General features: G+C 36.6%; 1 gene segment (V, D, J or C); it reads left to right on the top strand.

Moving 5' to 3' along the window:
* The window catches only part of LOC123951722, a 44,821-nt gene extending 24,045 nt beyond the window's left edge, over window positions 1–20,776 (top strand). The window contains 4 exon segments of the C gene segment in view: window positions 7,966–8,023; window positions 13,869–14,198; window positions 17,456–17,503; window positions 20,199–20,776. Of these exon segments, the coding sequence occupies window positions 7,966–8,023; window positions 13,869–14,198; window positions 17,456–17,503; window positions 20,199–20,341 (579 nt within the window).
* Window positions 20,777–21,154: the final 378 nt, after the last annotated feature.

Below are 21,154 nucleotides of genomic sequence, written 5' to 3'. Positions count from 1 at the left end.
AGAGAAGTAACTTAGAGAATACATATAAAGTTGTTCCACATGCTTGGAGCAGGCCTAATGTTCATTATATTGAGGCTTTGCATTTCTTATATGGGTTATTATAGCATATTTGACCATAATATAACAAAATATAAAACCAAAACCAAAACTTATTATTTTCTCTACTTCTTAATTTTAAATAATAGAATAAGTGAAAATAGAAAATTTTTCCTCTCAGATTTTCTAACAGAACACCTGCTTTTGACATTCCTGGAATACAACCATGCCTATTCATTTCCTAACTGTCTGTGATGGCTTTTGTGCTACAGTGGCTGAGGTGATGAATTAGAAGAGAGACCTTAGGGCCAAACCGCCTAAGTAAAATATTTGTTATCTGACTCTGAACTGAAAAATGTTGGCAGCTCCTTCCATGCAAAAAAAAAAAAAAAAAAGTTAAGAAATGAGTTTTTAACTACAATTAAAATTCAAGATACAATAAGAAAATATTTTGATGAATTTTACTCTGAAAATGAAAACAAAGCTTGCATGGCAAAAAGCAGCATAAGTTAAATCAAAAGACAAATAACAATCCATGAGGAAATACTTTCAAGTTGCACAGCACATGATTATCAACTATCCTCAAAATAAAAATACATTTTAAAAATGGAAGGAAAATGGCAAAAGACATGAAAATCCAATTCATGAAGAGAAATATAAAAATGGTTCTTAAATATATTCATGTTCAATTTCACCTTTAATAAGGTAAATATCAATTAAAATGACATTGAGATACCATTTCTCATTCATGAGACTGAATAAAAGCAGTACACTCTGTTGGGGAAGCTGTGGGAGACACTCTGACACATTGCTGGAAGGATGCAAAACACAGCCAACCCTTTCATGGAGGAATTTGGAAATATCTAACAAAATTTCACATGCATTTAACTTTAACCTAGCAAAAACACTTTTAGAAATTTACTCTGAAGGTACAGTTTCAATACTATAAATTATATATATATATATACCCAATGAATATATATATATATATATACCCAATGAATACTTTTGTGCATATATATATATATATATATATATGCACAAAAGTATTCATTGGGTAACTGCAAAATGTTGGAAATGATATAAATATCCAAATATAGTGAGTTTAGCTGAATAAATGATGGCACATACACCTAGTAGAGGAGTATACACTGCTAAATAGAATGTGAGATGTAAAATCGTAATACATTTTTCTGGCAAATCACAATTGGAAGGTAAAATTTAAAAAATATTTATCATTTACAATAGTCACACTAACAATATCAAAAGAACCTCTATATTATGTAGAGGTTAAATTTAACCAAAAATGGGAAGGATTTGTATGCTAAAATCAATAAAACTTTACTGACAGAAGTTGAAGAAGAAGTAAATAAATCTAGAGATATACCATGTTCACAGATTGGAAGACTCAATACTGATAAATATGTTCACTATAATCCCTACTAAAATCCCAGGAGAACGTCTCATACAAATTAATAAACTGATTGCACTATTTATATGGGAAGATGAAGAATAGTGAATTGCGAAATAGTTTTGAAAATAATTTAGGCACTTACTATGAACCTGCAGTGGTCAAGACAGTGGGGTATTGGTGAAAACATAAATACATGGATAAGAGGGAGAGAATCCAGAAATAAGGCAACACATAAGTGGTTAACTAATTTCTAACAAAGATGCCAGGGAAATCCATTGGACAAAGAATGGACTTCTCTACAACTGGTTATGAAACAACTTTTCATCTATGTAAAAAAAAATAATACACCACAATCCATATCAAATATCACATACACAAACTAACTAAAAACAGATTCTAAGACAAAATGTAAACACTAAAGCATAACACTGCTAGATATTGTTGTGAACGCATTGTGAAAATATGTCACAAAAATATTTGTGACCGTGGGTTAACCAAAGGTTTCTCATATAGAACACAAAAAGTAAGAATCATAAAAGAAATGTTTGACAACTTGCACTTCCTCAAAATTAACATTTCTGTTCTTCTCATGACTGAAAATGGATGGAAAATAAAAAGTGAATCATATAAATCAAATCAAGACAAAATAAAAAAGGCACAGATTAAAAAAAAATATTACCCAAATACCTATCAGAGAAGCCTGAGATGCACCATATGGAGAGAAGTGTCAAAGCTGAGTATTAACAAATTACAGTTAAAAAATTACAGAGAGATATAATGGGAATTTGGGCAGAACTCAACTGAAATTTATTTTTCTTCTTCTTTTGATAGCAGAACATTAAGATAAACAACAATTTACACTAAAGAAAAACAAACAGGGGCACCTGAGTGGCTTACTTGGCTAGGTGTCTGCTTTTAGCTCAAGTCATGATCTCAGGACCTGGGATTGAGTCAGGCTTGAGTCAGGCTCCCTGCTCTGTGGGGAGTCTCCTTGTCTCTCTGCCTCTCCCTTCCAGCACTACCCCAACACCACCACCACTTGAGCTCTCTCTCCCTCTCTCTCACTCCCTCACTCTTTCTCTCAAATAAATCAGTAAAATCTTTTTTAAAAAATAAAGAGAAACAGGGGCTCCTGGGTGGCTCAGTGGGTTAAGCTTCTGCCTTCAGCTCAGGTAGGATCTCAGGGTCCTGGGATCGAGTCCCGCATCGGTCTCTCTGCTTGGCAGGGAGCTTGCTTCCTCCTCCTCTCTCTCTGCCTGCCTCTCAGCATACTTGTGATCTCTCTCTGTCAAATAAATAAAATATTTTTAAAAAGAGAAAAAAGAAACCCTTCCCTGACATGCAATCAGGAAGATGTTCTCTTAAAAAAAAAAAAAGAAAAACAAACAAGCAAAATTTAGGAAAAAGGACCCACATGTGTTCCGACGTGTTGAGAGCTGCAAATAGCTCAGTTCTCATCTTAAAATAACATCCAAAAAAGCAGGAGGAGCTGAAGTGTCATTCTGTGTATCCATTGGAGAACTGAAATTGTACTTAAATAAAAATTGGAGACAGGCTCTTGCAGGGAGAAACAGGAAGTGAGCATTTGTTCATCTTGGATAGATGTTGTCAAACACATTCACCTGGTCACAAGATTAAAGTGGAAATTTCTAAAGAAATATAAAGAGCTGAGTATAGACTAGTGGAAGAGTGTGAACCCTGAGGAACCATACATAAAGTATTTCCCATCACCTTTTAATTGTCTTCTCCAGGAACTCCATAAAATTCTTGGAGGGAAGATCAGGGACATTCCAGAAAAATGCTTCCCCCTTGATGCTGTCGGAGGGGAACAACAGCTAGAGCTAAATCCACCCAGACCTAATCTATGCCATCACCACTGTAAGAAACTAGTGACTTCATCTGCAGGGGAAGGTGCTGGTGGAATCCCACTGCTGCTGAGGGAAGGAAAAGGAGGAGATCACAAAAATGTTCACCAGAAACATCTCCTCTATGTCCAAAAGTAACACCTTTTCATCTACAGAAGGATGTGCATCAAAGTACAACCTGAAGTAGGTGGGCACTTATTGTGGCTGAGGGAGTGAAATAGGGATTTAAAATTTTCTACTTCCGGAAACAGGTTGGAATACTTGTGAAGACCACATCCTTAAAACCCATTTTCACGGCATCTACATAAAACTGAGACTTAATGAAAATATCAGGAATGTCTCCCTCCCTGACTTTTCTCCCACAGGCCAGCAAACCTCTGGTAAAAGTCACAGTGGAATAGAGCTCAGAGAGCTTCAAAAGATGGACTCTCTCTGGTGAGCAAAACAACAGTAGACTCAAAGACAAGTGAGGAGAAAAGACAAAGTAGAACTAGGGAATTTTTAAGTGTCTGAACACTAACAAAACAAATTTAAACCCTGATAACTTAGCAACAGCAAACTTCAACTCCAGTCTAACTCCTGATCCATTAAAATAAACACCCAAAGTAAAGGCCTAACAGGAAAGGTGTCTTCACTTTCAAACACAAAATATATTTACTTCAGTATCTACTATACCACACAACATGTGTAGCTTCCAAACAAAAATTTCATAGATGTACAGTAGGTTAGGAAAAATACACTCTGAGGACTCCACGCCATTACCACAACCATATTGAGACATGATACAGATGTTGAACTATCAGGGAATTCAAAATAACTATGATTAATATATTAAAGGCTCTAATCTAATAGAAAAGGTAAACAATATTCAAGGTTAGACAGATAATTTCAGTAGAGAGATGGAAAGAACCAAATTAAAGGCAAGAAATAAAAAACACAATAAAGGAAATGAAGAATGCCAAAAAGGCTCACCAATGGATTTAAGAGATACAAGGAAAGAATTAGTCTACATGAGTACAGACCAGTAGAAATTATCCCAGCTACATTGGAAGGACTAGAGAGAGAGGAAAGAGGAAAGGAAGGAGTGGATAAGCATAACTCATAAAAGTAAAGAACTGTAAGAACTTCCTCCATCTCTCTATTTTGCAGGATGATTTGGTGTAAATACTGTGGCTCCCTTTCTCTGCAGTCTATGGGTCTTAGCTGTGTGTTCAGAGCACCAGTTCCTCTTGGTAAACCAGCTCTCATATTTGCTTTGTGATCAGCTGAGTATTCAACCACCTCTCCTGACAAGAGCTGGCAGGATGTTATTCCCACTACAGGTCATCCTGTGACCTCTCTGTGAATCTGTAAGTGGCTCTACCTATGGGAGATTTCACTCAGTGAAGAAAGGAGATAGAAAGTCTGGACAATCAAGCCAGCCATTATGGGAAGAAGAAAGCTCATATGGTCATTTAAACTAAGCTGACAGATTTCACCATGAACTTGAATTCTTCAGGAAGAAAATTTAAATATCAGACCCTAAGCTTTTCACTAATAGAGAACAAATATGTACTATTTTAGCAAATGTCAAAATTTCACAAATTGTTGCTTTTTTCTCTCAGATGCAAATGCAGACATTCTAGTAACACAGTTCATGCCATCCATTACTGAGAACAAAGAAACAGAATTTTTAGAACACCAAAGGAAGAATGTATATATATACTAGTACTTACAGAAGCCAGACCAGCCTCTGAATGAATTCTGTGCATTTCCTCGAATGAAAATGTGGTCCAGGAACAAGGTGTTAGTGAGGAAAGCTACAAAGCCAGGAAAAGAAAGAGGGTTTACCAGCAAGCCTCAGGATACACCAAGTTAGTGAGGCAGACGCTGGTCTGGAATACTACATCTGCTCAGATACACTCCAGTGAAGTGTGGAAATGCTGCACTGCCACTGGACAAAAGCCCTCCCACACCTCCACACCCCTGCCATCACATACATGCTCCTTTCTACCTCCCAGAGGAACCTGACTAATGTCTATACAGGAATTTTCTCCTGAATCTGTGTTCTCAGCAAGGTCTGAGCTAGGAGCCCAAGGAGTGAACCTGTGATGTTTCTTTCAGTCAGGTCACTTTATCAACTATCCTTACCTCTGTGGGACCTACACTAACTTCTGCAAGTGTCTTGATTTTTATACTTCTGCATCTATGAGAAGTTTCTGGGGAAGGAAGACAAATCAATGTGCAAAATGGTGTGCTGAGTTTGAATGAACGAATAAATGAACAAAGGAATGAATGATGGAAGATACAAGACTTTTGAGTGTTACAGATCTGGATTTCAAATTCCTGCTCGGCCACTTAACCAGCAGCATGATTGAGGAAAGTTACTAAATCTTTGTTATATTGTGTTCCCAGTTTTAGGTATTAACCTACTCGATTGCTGGGAACTAAAGAAGGTTGCATACAGACAGTTCTAGTACAGGATCAACACATCACAGTGTCCTTTCCTATTATAACTGAACTACTTCATGAGCCATCTCAGCGACCACAGGATCTCAGGGAGTCTTTAAAAATCACATCTCATTTTGCCCTCTAAACAACAGTAAAGTGTTGCTTTAATTCTAAAAAGCTAAGAATTGTGAAGAGGGAAAGAGTTAAGGGTAATAAATGAAAGGATATTTTTCCTTCAATATTTTTCTTTATTCATAGTAGAGTATAGAAATGTCATAGCATCTAAACTAATAACTACAGTAATTTTAAATATTCATCAAACTCTGTGAACCTTCTATAAACTATTGATCTATAAAATATACATACTTCTGCATAAAGTTGTGAGATTAGTATCTTATTTGTTATTATATAATAAGACTTTTCTTCCAATTTGCACGCTAAATTAAAGCTCTCCACACTTTCAATCTGAGTGAAAAAGAACTCAAGGATAGGTGTGTCTGAAGTAAAAGCTAAAGGAAAAATGCAAGGGTCTTGTTCCCAAGGGGAATATACATTGAATTATTATAACACGGGTGTTTTGGTGAGGTCTTCCAGGATCTGATAGTTCTTTATACCAAGAACATAATAAAATAACACTGAGACAGATCTTACTGAGAGGGTCTTTCATTGTTTCTAAAGCAAACCTTCCTTCCCCATTCTTGCCTGTGAGGAAAAAGGGCTGCCTCCACCACTACCTCCCCAGTCCTGATTCATGCCCCCTCTTGGAGCCCATGCTAATTAGTCACTGGCAATGCCAAACCTATGGATGTATGTATATCTTCGGCTTGGGTTTGTAGGTGACTATACACTTTCTTGTCTTTTCACTGTTTTTTATGTCCACTATCAACTTGTGCAGTATCTCTGAATTTATTCCCTTGCATTTCAAACGGAGACACCAAAATGAAAATCTCTCAGAATCAACTCTCCTTTACCTGAACACTAGTCAGAACTTTTCATATACATTGCAAGCAGTCTAGGGTTCCCTTGAGAAGGTCATTGTCCTCTGGTACCAACTTAAAGAAGAGCCCCTGAAATGAATTCTATAAGCTCAACCAATATTACCTGTAAGACTAGCCAAATTCTGGCTAATCAGAGATAAGAAAAACAACAGTCTTCTACCTGATAGTCAATAAGGTCCTCATGTCCCATGAAGCCCCCTGATATTGTGCCTACTGGAATCTCACAATATCAGAGAGTGAGAAGGACCTGTAAGTAAACCTGCTCTATTACTAACCCTCAACACCTTTCTCACTTGAGCAACCACAGCAGATACTTTCTTGCTCTTAATCACAGGTTCATAAGCTATGGGAACAGGAAGCACCCTTTGAACATTCATAGCCCAATGCCCACACAGCAAATGGGATGTGGGAAAGCAGGGGTGGCAAATATCTTGTCCAAAGCTAGTTAACCACAGAAGTAGGGCTACACATGCATTTCTGAAGATCACAGAATAGCTTCCAAGAGGCTGCGTCTTTCAACATTTCAGAGAAATGGATTGTGTTTTCATATTTGGGGTTAAAATGGTATCTATTTTTTCATAGAAGATAGATTTCTACAAATTGATTCTTTCATTCCAGGGATAATATGTCATTACACAAATTATTTTCTCATTTTGATTGTGCGATAAAAAATCATTTGCCATCATAGCTGATTACAGAACGGAGAACATTGTTCACATTTCTCAAATACATTTCTATTGGCATATTTGCAGTGTAAGTTACTGAAGAATTTCCCTCTTTAGAAATACAATCTCAAATAACTAACAGAGTTGGTCTGGTGTTTGTGAGAACACAAAGGCTTTTCCTTTAATGCACACTCTGAGCAATTTCACAAAATTGAACACCTGGATATCAACCTCTTAATTCACTGAACACTTTCCTGGTAATGTAGATATGTAGTTGGTTGACCAGTTAATCTCTCTCTCTCTCTCTCTTTTTCTTTTGTTCTTAGTGTTTTTGTTTTCTGTCAGCCCTTTTCAGTAATTATTGGCTTCTTGGAAAACACACTTGGGCCAACTAAGCTCAGGTAAACTTATAAAATATCAGATGCTATGAAGCCTATATTCAAGGATTCCCCAGGAAACTCTGAAGATCAAATTGCCGGTACAAGGTTTCTTCCTGCTGGTCCTGCCATGAAGCTCAGGAGAAGGCTGATGTTTTTGTAGAACCTCTAACCAATGTGGTAACAGTCTGGATCAAGACATTTGCACAAGGAACTAAGCTCATAGTAACAACCCCAGGTAAGTCACTTTCTTTTGTTTAAACCTTGTGAATGAAAAACTGATAGATGCTTTTTAGAAAAAACAATGTAGGATCACTTCAGCATAGGGACAGCAATTTTGCAGTTACTGGTCCCTATATATGGAGAGAAAACTCTTTGCAAATTATTTATTTACTTCCCTTCTTGAAAGCAGATTTTATTTTTTCTATTTTTTTATTTTTTATAAACATATAATGTATTATTAGCCCCAGGGGACAAGCAGATTTTAATTCTGCTTTTAGAAAATACACACACACACTAAAATATATTCAGGTTTGAAATTAAAATTATTTTGAGAACTGTGTTTATAAAGCATTGGTGTGAGTTATTGGTTCAACATGCTTTTCTTGTAGTCACTTATGTAAGAAATACTTGTAAATACCTCTAATATTAACAGGGCTCCTTTCTTAATGAATAGTGATTCTTTCTCAAATAACTTGAAATTCATATGATTGCTTTTGTGTCATCTTTTAGACCAGTGCAAAAAAAAATCTTAGAGTAAATGATGATAGAACATCAATAATCCCACTTATTACTGTAGCATCTTAGTGGGAAGGCTGGCACCAGTCAAAATTTTTGCTATTGTTAGTCTTATAATATTGCCTAGAGATGGTCTAGTTTAATGAATTTGTGAGCTAATTAAACCATTTCAGATCCAGAACTCATAAAAAGAGTCTTCATGGTTTTAGGAGAGTTTGGTGTAGAAAAAAATTATGGACTGTGTATAATCATCTGTTAACAAATAAATTTTGATTCACTTGTTATTGCTTTCTTAAAATTATAAAAATAATAATGTTCATTATGGAAAAAATTAGAAAAGAAAAATTAAAATTTTATAGTGACAGTTGTTACTGTTAACATTTTGGATTCCCATCTGTTCATATTATCAATGTAATAACAATCTCAAGTGAATGGTGCTAGGAGTATATGAAATTTTTGTTGATTTTTGTTCCAGGTAATATTTACCAAATCCATATTAAACTTCTTTACTGTCTTTACCAGCTCTACCTCTAAAGCCAACGTTGAGTTTATTTCAGGTTGTTTTGAGTATTTGAATATTGAGTATTGAATTGAGTATTCAATTGAATTGTGAATTGAATTTTGAGTATTGAATATTTCAGTATTGTTTGATCAAAGAAGAGCATTAGAAGATCCTCTTTTAATATGAGAGGCTAAAACAAAAGGCAACTCCCGTGTTGTGAGGGATAATATTGGGAATGGAAGCTTCATCTTATGCTCTGGCATTTCAATGTGTTTGATTCCACATGCTTTGTGTCTGTATCTCAGCAGGATTTGCAAACATCTCCCGGTTTTCATGTCATCTTTGAGGTAAACCTTACCAAATGGTCAAGCTCTGGGGCAGAAAAAGAAACGAGTTCTAGTGCACAAACTATCATTTATTTATACTGCCTGTTTCCAAAATCTATTTGAGAAGACTTAAAATAAAATACACAAGTAGAGTTCTGCCAGGAACTAAAAATAGAAGATCCAAAGCACTGAGGAAAGCGTAAGAAAAAGAAAAAAGGCCTGTAGTTATCTATCAAGAAACACAGGGTCAAATTTTAGGTTCAAAGGTAGGGAAAACTGTGATGAAGTACATAATTTATATTACCTGTGAAAATGAAGCACACTGACTTTTCACATTTATTATGGTTTTCCCACCATAAAATGAGAAAAGGACTTTAAAGTACAAGTCCCTTAGGAAGAATGTGACGGGAAAGAGTGGGCTTTGCCTTCCACATCCACTTTATAAAATGGAAGAAATGGTCTTAAGAAAAGCACATTCTATGCTCCCACTATGTCGTTACTTTGGGCACCACGATATTTAATGTCATTCACAGATGGTGACCTTCAGCAGACCTGGTCAGACATCAACAAATTTGACCTTCATGCTCATATTTATTAGAAAAAAGTTTAAACATTTTAAATACAGTTAGAATTCTAAATAAAGTTAGAAATGTCATAACTTTGAAATTCACATTCAAGTATGAATTAGCTTTATTTATTGCATAAAAGAAAAATAACAAAAAATAAAGAACAATTAAATCAACACCAATATGTAGGTTTGAAATATCACATTTGCACTTGAAAATGTAGCTGACATTTGGTAAATTATATAGAATTCATACTGTTGCATCTTAATAAAATATAAATAACTCAGATTATTTAACTCCAATGTATTTTGTGATTATCCCAATTAATGTATATAAATGTGTTGAAGAGGTTTATGTACTTTGGAATATTCTTTCTACTTCATGAATCATAAAAATGATTTTGACCATAATATAATAATATTTTAAAAAGAATGTTGAAGGAAAAGCCATGTAATCTAATCACCTAAAATATAGGCAATAACCATGTGTAATCAATGTCACTATTTTAATGCTCAGTTAATATTCCATTGAGAAAATTGTGGAGGTTCAAGATTCATTTTATCCTGGGGTGCCTGGGGGGCTCAATTGTTTGAGTGATTGCTTTCAACTCAGGTCATGATCCTGGAGTCCCATTATAAACTCCCTCACTGGGCTTCCTGTTCAGGGAATACGTGCCCTCCATAATACCCACCACCTGGGTCCTCCAACCTCCCACCCCCCGCCCCTTCAAAACCCTCAGATTGTTTTTCAGAGGCCATAGTCTCTCATGGTTCATCTCCCCTTCCAGTTTCCCTCAACTCCCTTCTCCTCTCCATCTCCCTATGTCCTCCATGTTATTTGTTATGCTCCACAAATAAGTGAAACCATATGATACTTGACTCTCTCTGTTTGACTTATTTCACTCAGCATAATCTTTTCCAGTCCCATCCATGTTGATACAAAAGTTGGGTATTCATCCCTTCTGATGGAGGCATAATACTCTGTAGTGTATATGGACCACATCTTCCTTATCCATTCATCTGTTGAAGGGCATCTTGGTTCTTTCCAGTTTGGCCACCCTGGCCATTGCTGCTATGAACATTGGGGTACAGATGGCCTTTCTTTTCACTACATCTGTATCTTTGGGGTAAATACCCAGTAGTGCAATTGCAGGGTCATAGGGAAGTTCCATTTTTAATTTCTTTCCTTTTTATTTCTTAAAGATTTATTTATTTATTTGACAGAGAGAGATCACAAGTAGAGAGAGGCAGGCAGAGAGAGAGAGGGAAGCAGTATCCCTGCTGAGCAGAGAGTCCGATGCGGGATGCCATCCCAGGACCCTGAGATCATGACCTAAGCCGAAGGCAGCGGCTTAACACACTGAGCCACCCAGGTGCCCCATTTTTAATTTATTAAGGAATCTCCACACTGTTCTCCAAAGTGGCTGCACCAACTTGCATTCCCACCAACAGTGTAAGAGGGTTCCCCTTTCTCCACATCCTCTCCAACACACGTTGTTTCCTGTCTTGCTAATTTTGGCCATTCTAACTGGTGTAAGGTGGTATCTCAATGTGGTTTTTTTTTTTTTTTTAATATTTATTTTTATTTGTTTATTTACAGCATAACAGTGTTCATTGTTTTGGCATCACACCCAGTGCTCCATGCAGTACGTGCCCTCCCTATTACCCACCACCTGGTTCCTCAACCTCCCACCCCCCCCACCCCCCTGCCACCCCTTCATAACCCTCTGGTTGTTTTTCAGAGTCCATAGTCTCTCATGGTTCATCTCCCCTTCCAGTTTCCCTCAACTCCCTCTCCTCTCCATCTCCCCATGTCCTCCATGTTATTTGTTATGCTCCACAAATAAGTGAGACCATATGATACTTGACTCTCTCTGCTTGACTTATTTCACTCAGCATAATCTCTTCCAGTCCCGTCCATGTTGCTACAAAAGTTGGGTATTCGTCCTTTCTGATGGAGGCATAATACTCCATTGTGTATATGGACCACATCTTCCTTATCCATTCATCCGTTGAAGGGCATCTTGGTTCTTTCCACAGTTTGGCGACCGTAGCCATTGCTGCAATAAACATTGGGGTACAAATGGCCCTTCTTTTCACTACATCTGTATCTTTGGGGTAAATACCCAGCAGTGCAATTGCAGGGTCATAGGGAAGCTCTATTCTTAATTTCTTCAGGAATCTCCACACTGTTCTCCAAAGTGGCTGCACTAACTTGCATTCCCACCAATGTGGTTTTAATTTGAATCTCCTTGATGGCTAGTGATGATGAACATTTTTTCATGTGTCTGATAGCCATTTGTATGTCTTCATTGGAGAAGTGTCTGTTCGTGTCTTCTGCCCATTTTTTGATATGATTACCTGTTTTGTGTGTGTTGAGTTTGAGAAGTTCTTTATAGATCCTGGATATCAGCCTTTTGTCTGTACTGTCATTTGCAAATATCTTCTCCCATTCCGTGGGTTGCCTCTTTGTTTTGTTGACTGTTTCCTTTGCTGTGCAGAAGCTTTTGATCTTGATGAAGTCCCAAAAGTTCATTTTCACTTTTGTTTCCTTTGCCTTTGGAGACATATCTTGAAAGAAGTTGCTGTGGCTGATATCGAAGAGGTTACTGCGTATGTTCTTCTCTAGGATTCTGATAGATTCCTGTCTCACGTTGAGGTCTTTTATCCATTTTGAGTTTATCTAAAGGGTGCTAACATTTATAATTTCAATCATTAGCAATAAATGTATAATCAAGTAACAAACCAATGTCAAGTGACATGCCTTTTAAAACTGTGTTTTGTTATATGTCTCGACATTAGAACTGCAAGAAACTCTGGAACCATAACTTCTTTTTCTTTAATTAAAATTCAATTAGCCATTATAAAATATATCATTAATGAAGCAATAACTTATAACACTACAACAGTTACATATATATTTTATTCAGCAAGTAAAATCACAAATACTGTGGGGTTTTGAAAAACAATTAGCAGCTTTCTAGAGCAGATTCAACTTTAAAGGGAGACTCTGAAAGTCAAAATATGGTGTTTTTTTAGTCATGCATAAACATCAAATGAAATTCCAATACAAAATGTGCTTTCAGTGAACATTTTCCAAAGCAAAACAAAATTCAAATAAGTGTGTTACTTGATAAAGTTAATACAAAAGCATTTCTGAGTGTGTGTGTGTGGGGGGGGGAGTTTCCTAAAAAGAGTTTTGGAAATACTGTCACTTTGCTACTAAATTCAAGGTATTGTAAATATTTGGGAGGTACAGTTTTGAACATTGTCCTACTCAAAATCCTGGAATGGTTCAGATGTGAAATTGAGATGTTTTATAAAATCAGGAATTAAGTAGAAGACCTCCATTACTTTAGAAGTGGGTTTGGGGGCACCTGGGTGGCTCACTTTTTTTTTTTATTTGTTTATTTACTTATTAAGCATCTGCCTTTGGCTCAGGTCATGATCCCAGTGCCCTGGAATCAAGCCCCATGTCAGGTTCTTTGATCAACGGGGAACCTACTTATCCCTCTCCAGCTCTCCCATGCTTGTTTTTCTTCTCTCCTTAACTCTCTCTGTTATAAATAAATGGAATCTTAAAAAAAAAAAAAAAGGAAATGGGTTTGGAATCCATATTTGAAGATTTGAAGGTCAACTTGATAGATTGTCAAGTATGCATTATAGTAGTTCCATTCAAAATGTGAGTGTGTATTGTTTCAAAAAATCTCACATTTTAATCCAGATTCTGCCATTTAATAGTTGTTATTTGAGCGAGTTACATGACTTCTTGTAACTATTTCTCATTGAAAATAAGAACAGTCAGTACCTCATAACCCACTGTGGATGAAAGGCCTGAGATAAGCACTAATTCTATGGCAAATATCTTTCATTTCACTGTGAGGTGGTTCCAAACTATATGATGTTTGTGTTAGTTTAATAAGGTTTTAATTGCTATTCCACTTCCCCACAGATAGAAACCTTGATGCAGACATTTTCCCCAAGCCTACAATATTTTTTCCTTCAATTGCTGAAAGAAGACTCCATAAGTCTGGAACATATCTTTGTCTTCTTGAGGATTTTTTCCCTGATGTAATCAAGATATATTGGAAAGAAAAGGATGATAAAACAATTCTGACATCTCAGCAGGGAGACACCATGAAGACTAATGACACATACATGAAATTCAGCTGGCTGACTGTGACTGAAGCGTCAATGGATAAAGAACACAAATGTATCGTCAAACATGAGATGAATAAAGGAAAGGCTGTTCAAGAGATTCTATTTTCTTCCCATATAAAAGGTATGTACATGTATGTATGTATGTACGTATGTATGTGTGTGTATGTATGTGTGTATGTATGTGTATATATATATCTATATATATATATCCTGGTACTCTTTTCTTCAAAGGAAATACCCCACTTCCCTGTCAAGTATTATTGAAAAGAAACAAAAGTCTCTAAATGTTGGTATCTTAAATGGCAGCATGAATGTCTTGCTATTTCCCCATGGAATTGAAAGAGAATGGGCTTAGGAACATACAAAGAAAAAGACAAATTTGCTTAGCTTTTCTTGCCTCAGTTTCATCATTCAATATAAAGGTCACATTTGTTCATATTTTTGTTGTATTTATGTATATTCTTTCCTAAAATAACTAAAGTAAGATTCCAAACAGTCTGACACTGTAGGCTACAGACCTCTTGTCCTGAGCTGCTTTCAGGATTTTCTCTTTGTCTCTGAGACTTTTAAATTTTACTATTAGATGACAGGATGTGTACCTATTTTTATTGATTTTGAGGGGGTTTCTGTGTGCCTCCTGGATTCTGATGCCTGTTTCCTTCCCCAAATTAGGGCGGTTATCTGCTATAATTTGCTCCAATATACCTTCTGCCCCCTCTCTCTTTCTTCTTCTTCTGGGATCCTAATTATTCTAGTTTTGTTTTGTCTTAGGGTATCATTTATCCCTTGAGTTCTCCCCTTGTGATTCCATAGTTGTTTCACTCTCTTTTCCTCAGTTTCCTTATTCTCCATCATTTGGTCTTATATTTCACTAATTCTCTCTTCTGCCTCTTTTGTCCTAGCAATAATAGCCTCCATTTTTTATTGCACCTCATTAATAGCTTTTTTAAATTTCAACTTGGTTGTATTTGTTCTTTTATTTTCTAATAAAGGAATTCTCTAATATCTTCTATGCTTTTTTCAAGCCCAGCTAGCATCTTTAGAATCATCATGCTGAACTCTAGTTCTGACATCTTACTAATGTCCATATTGATTAGGTCTAGCAGTCAGTTCTGCCTCTTATTCTTTTTTTTTTTTTTTTTGAGGTGAGTTTTTCTATCTTGTCATTTTGTCCAGAGAAAAATAGATGAATGGGAGAACAAAATGCCAAAAAGGTAACAATGAACCCAGAATAATATACACTAACCAAATCAGAAGATACCTTCTATAAAATGGTCACTTTTCTGTTCATGGAATGGTTGCTATTCTCTTTGATCTTCTGTTTAGTTTGTAGGTGTTCAGAATGGTTTGATAACTATTTAGCTGAATTCCTTGGACCAGATGAAATTTAGATCTCCTACTCCTCTGCCATCTTGCTCCTCCCTCCCTTCCTCAGCATATTTCTAATGCTAATGCTTATAAGTTTTTTGTTTGTTGTTTTTGTTTTTTTTTATGAAATATATAAAACATGGAAGCACAAAACAGGGAAGGAATTTTGAAGAGAGATAAAACTAATCTGGTCCAAGTTTTCTACCAACATTGATTAAGAATGTGAAACTAGAATACACATAGATTTAATTTGAAAAATTGTTACCTGAATGTTTAAACCTCAATAAATGGTGGTAAGTGATTTATATTTATTTTAATGAGCAAAGTCACTGTATGGAAAAGAAAGATGCTTTCAAGACACTCAAAAACCAGTTCTTGAGGATATTTTAACATCTAAACACAATTATGTAAATATTTTTGTTCTTGAGATTTACACAAAAGCCTATAGCTCAGATTCATTTTTTTAAAACATACCAAAATAAGATTATGTGAAGTGAATAATTTACATAACAGAACCATATCTGGAGAGAACACATCAAGGAGAAAAATAATGAACATGCTAAGACTCTCTTCCTCCATCCAACAGTCAATGATCCTTTTTTTTATGTTCAGTTGGCCAACATATAGTATGTCATTAGATTTTGATGTAGTATTCAATGATTCATTAGTTGCATATAACACCCAGTGCTCATCACATGTGCCCTCCTTGATACCCATCATCCAGCTATCCCATCCTTCTACCCTTCTCCTCTGAAACCCTCAATTTTTTTCCCAGAGTCCAGAGTCTCTCATGGTTTGTCTCCCTCTCTTATCTCTACAAGCAAATAATCCAGTCAATGATCTTTTTAAGGAATTTTGGTTTTGCATGCATATCGGGGTTTTGTTTTTATTTTTATTTTTGTGGGTTTTTTTTTTACACTATAGAGTAATACAACCCTCACCTCAGTTTTATATATTCAGAAAACCTATGATTATCCCTTGTCCAGTCTTTCTGTCCCTGGAAAGAAGCACACTGAAATTCTGAGCTTCTGTAATAAAAAGGTCATTTTCTATGAGTAATTATGATAGCAGAAGAGATAATGCCTGAGACTCCACTATGGTGGAGTCATATGAATTTCTATGGATTGTTTTACAAGGAACTTTCCACATGTTCTAGCTCATCTAAACCCTCATAATGGAACGTTGAGTGCTGGCTCTGCCAATCACACTGGTATGACTCCCAGCAAGTTATTTAGACTTTCTAAACCTCATTTCGTCATAGCTAACATCAATATAGCTCACATCAGTGTCACTAGGGAATCAGATGACCTAGTACATGTGAATCTTTCACATACTTCCTGGCACAGTAATAATCATTCAATAGGTATTGGCTTTCATTAGTATTATTGTCATGTCCACAAACACCACCACTCCAAAAAATCATTTGCAGGAGTTGGGAATATTGGGAACATGTGTGCTTTGGAAAGTTGGGACCTCTTTCTTTTGCTTAGATGGGGAATTTACCTATTCCAGACTCCTCCCAAAATGTAATATTCTGCTGTGCATTCTAGGGTTGGATGAATTCATTTTGGTAACAACCCTTCATGTTAGCAGTGGGTGCTGAGGAATGTATAGCAGCCACTGTTTCAGTTATTTTTCCATTAAACAAGAATTTATAGAACACCTACTGTGTAGCAAGCAATGTGCTGGGAGCTATGAGCACAGAGGGAAAACAAGATAGTCCTAGGCATTAAGTTGTCATAAAAGAAGGAAAATGCATCATTCATGAACTTCAACATCTTCATGTGCAGAAATACAATAAATTAATTGATCTACTAGCTTACACAGACTCAGAACTATCAGTTCTGGAATTGTGGGGCTCATATTAGTAATGACTCTCTCCTCTCTGTTTACATATTCTATCATCTACCTTTCTATTTATATACCATCCATCTATCCATCCACAAAACAGACAACATATCAAATAATGAATATAAACAATTTAATAATACTCGTCTTTATTTCTTTTAGAGCTCTCCGCTATTACATCTAGAAAAGCTTCCCTGAAAGATGAAACTGGTAAGTTTTTGTCTATGTTTGCTTTTAGTTATGCTATAGCATTTTTTCCTCCTGATCAACTTAACTTTTGAAATTCCCTGGCCTCAGGGAGACACCTCAGAATGGCCGGATCTTGCAAAATACACTGAGTTATAATTTTAAGTCAATCCATCATTTCTCGGGAGTCATTTTCACACAGTAAATGCTGGTTTTGGTGTGAGAGGACTATAAATTAGGGGTACAGTGATGTACTCTGAATTCTTTCTGCAATGGACTCTGTTCACTTCTGTTGCCTTTGTTTCTACTGACTGAGGAAAACATGATATCAAGTTGCTTCTGGATATTTTTAAGTCTTTGTTCTTATTGGTGGTTAATAACATGAATTGACACTGAGAGTGTCTTATACAAGGGGAATTGTACTGCACTGTGAGTCTATGTTGTTTCATTCTCTTAATATTCACTGTGAAGGATTTTATCCCCATTTTACACATTGAGGGGGGACAAGGACCTAAAATTAATTTTGTCCCTTGCGTCATGCCACACAGTGATCTGGGGCTTCAACCCAGACCTTCTGAATTGAGAGTTCAAATACTTACTGGTTCTTATTCTTTCTCTAATTCCCAAAGCCAAGGCCCTGAGACAGGTGCACACATGGGGAGGGGGTGTAAGTGCAGGGCTTCATGTACCACAGACTGGACATTAACCCCAGTCTTTTACTTTTTAGTTTCATGAATGTGGGTACAGTAGTTACATTTTCTGGAAAGCAGATATAACACAAATAATGTCTCACTCAGTTACTGAAGACATAAGGTCACATTTGTAGAATGTCTAGCATAAGGTATGTCATTTAGCTGTCACATTGTAAGTACTGGTTTCTGGTCCTTTCTACTACAAGAAGCTACAAGAAACTACAAGAAGCACTCGCTCTAGCCTTGCTGATTTTCCCCCTCCATGTCCAATCTCAAGGATCCTCTAGACCTCAGCTAACATATTACCTAACCAAAAGCAAGGAACAATGAGCACAGCACCACTTGATGTCTTTTTCCACAGTAAGGGTTAATGATTCTTCAGTTCTGACTCTTTTGGAGATAAATACATAAAAAAAAAAATTTCCAGGTGCACCTGGGTGGCTCAATCGGTTAAGGGTCTGCCTTCAGTTCAGGATATGATCTCAGGGTCTTGGAATTGAACCCCATGTTGGACTCCCTGCTCAGTGGGGAGCCTGCTTCTCCCTTTTCCTCTGCAGTTCCCCCTGCCTGTGCTCTCTGGCTCTTTCTCTCTCTTTGGTAAAATAAAATAAAATAAAATAAAAGTCTTAAAAAAAAAGAAATTTCCAGATGAACAGACTCAAGACCCAACCTAGTGGTTCATTGAATGGCCAGTCTGGTCCACCATCATTGTCATTAATTTCTTGACATCATATATTGTCATTATTTCTTGACATCATATATTTCTTACAAAACCTCAAAGGATAAAAAATGCAATTATCATATAACATCATAGATACAATGAGGGTATTCAGGAAAGACAAGGGAGTGAGTTTGAGCTCTTAAAGTTGCAGAGAATTTGAACTTTCCCCTTTCTTCCATTATTTTAAGTTTAGTTTGTTTTATTATTTCTTCAAGATTTTATTTAAATTTCAGTTATTTAATATAAGGGTAATATTAGTTTCAGGTGTACAATATGATTTAACACTTCCATATATCACCCTGTGCTCATCACAACTAATGCCCTCTTTACTAAAACCTCCCATCCATGCTACCTTGAACACAACCAAATTTGTACCCCTGATAGTAATCTCAGTAATGGCTAAGATGCTTCTAAAGCAACAATTCATCTTTATATTTATGCTTAACTCTTTGTTGTTGAGGGTATTTATTACACATGGAGGTATAGAAATAGAGAGTAGTTAAGAATGTGTTCTTTTTTTAAAGATTTTATTTATTTATTTGACAGAGAGAGAGAGACATCAAGAGAGGGAACACAAGCAAGGGGAGTGGGAGAGGGAGAAGCAGGCTCCCTGCAGAGCAGGGAGCCAAATGCAGGGATCAATCCTAGGGCCCTGAGGTCATGATTGAACCAAAGGCAGATGCTTAATTATTGAATCACCCAGGCTTCCCAAGAATGTGTTCTTGAACATTATGTTGCTGGGATTAAAATCTGGCTTGTGGTACTTACTAACTGTAGACATCAAGCAAATTAGTTCTCTGTTCTCAATTAATTTGTAAAATGGTAATGTAAATAATAATCTCCTAGGTTATTGAAAAATTAAGTAAGATTAAAGTTTTGCACACAAACCTCTCAAATTAGTCTGTAGTTTAGTTAGTGATTAAAGCATATTAGCGATTATTATTACTTAGAGTCTTGGTGGGGATGAAGAAATGGTAAAAGCTATTTTCACCAATGTTTTTTTCAGGTTGACTCATTCATCTAAGATATAACCTTACTTCTTAATACTTTGGAATGTTCTTAGTGAACCTCTGATGTTATTGATTTACTTTATCTGCAAGCCGGATTATGAGTTATTTGGTGGTGGTGGTAATGGTGGTGGTGCTGGTGATGTTGATGGTGTAGACATTTACTGCCAGGTTTTGCTGTTGTGGGGACATCAGTTCAACCTAGGTCATCAGAAATGTATAATGTGACCCATCTCCCATTAATAAGTTATAGCCCTTCAAAAGAACAGAAGGTAAAACTAATAAATGACCTATTTTAGACACACTGCAGGTGCAGCTCATGAACACCTCTGCCTACTACACCTACCTTCTCCTCCTCTTCAAGAACCTGATCTACTTCACCATCATTGCCTTCTATCTGCTTGGGATACCAGCACTCTGTGGCAATGGGAAGAGCTCCTAGTACATGGTGGCATCAGGTGTCCACTTGTCTTCATTGGCTATTGTTGCCTAAAGCATCATCTGAGTATATAATGGGACATTCTGGGTTTGGGTTATTTTAGTTAACATGTGTCTTTCTATTGTGTCATTATTGCAGAATGATTTTACAAACAATTGGGCAAGCAGAAAAGTTCACTCTGCAGCAAGAACAACTTCTGCCATGACTTAAGCATAGGGTCAGGGGGTTATCCACAGGGGCTTCAACACTGCTCTCTCCTTAATGTCTGCCAGCTCCTCAGAGCCACCTGTGACTCTGAGTTTAGCCAACACAGAGCTTCTAGGTGCATCTCCTGGGGCTCTTTAACCAGATAATTGCTTCAAAACCTTTTATTTCGTACATCTGGAAACTGATATCTTTGCTTTCATAATAGGCACAATAAAAACAATCAAAAGTCTACTTCTGCATCTGTGTACTTTCATTTGGGACAATCTAACTGAGAGGCCAAGGTAAGGGACAGCATGACAAATGAGCTTTCAAATTTAGAACTGGTTGTAATATTGGTTAATTCCACATTTCAAATCTTTCCCTGAGATAGTCCTTATGAAGCTTTCTTTGGGGCACCCACCCCAGGGGGGCTATAGCCAGTGAATGTGCCCAGGTTATGTCTCCTTCAAAGTTGAGCAGATTCAGACCACTTGGTTTGAAACATTCTGGTAGTGACAGTATAACATTGTCACATGACAGGCAGGTGTGCTCAGACCCATGTTTCCTGATCTCACAAGAACCCCATTAGAGCCCCACCAACACTGAAAAAGTAGAGTAGTAGAGAAGTTA

The sequence above is a fragment of the Meles meles genome, chromosome 10 (genome assembly GCF_922984935.1).
Source record: "Meles meles chromosome 10, mMelMel3.1 paternal haplotype, whole genome shotgun sequence".
NCBI lineage: Eukaryota > Metazoa > Chordata > Mammalia > Carnivora > Mustelidae > Meles > Meles meles.
Note: the sequence above shows the minus strand (reverse complement) of the source record. Positions and strands in the feature narration are given on the sequence as shown.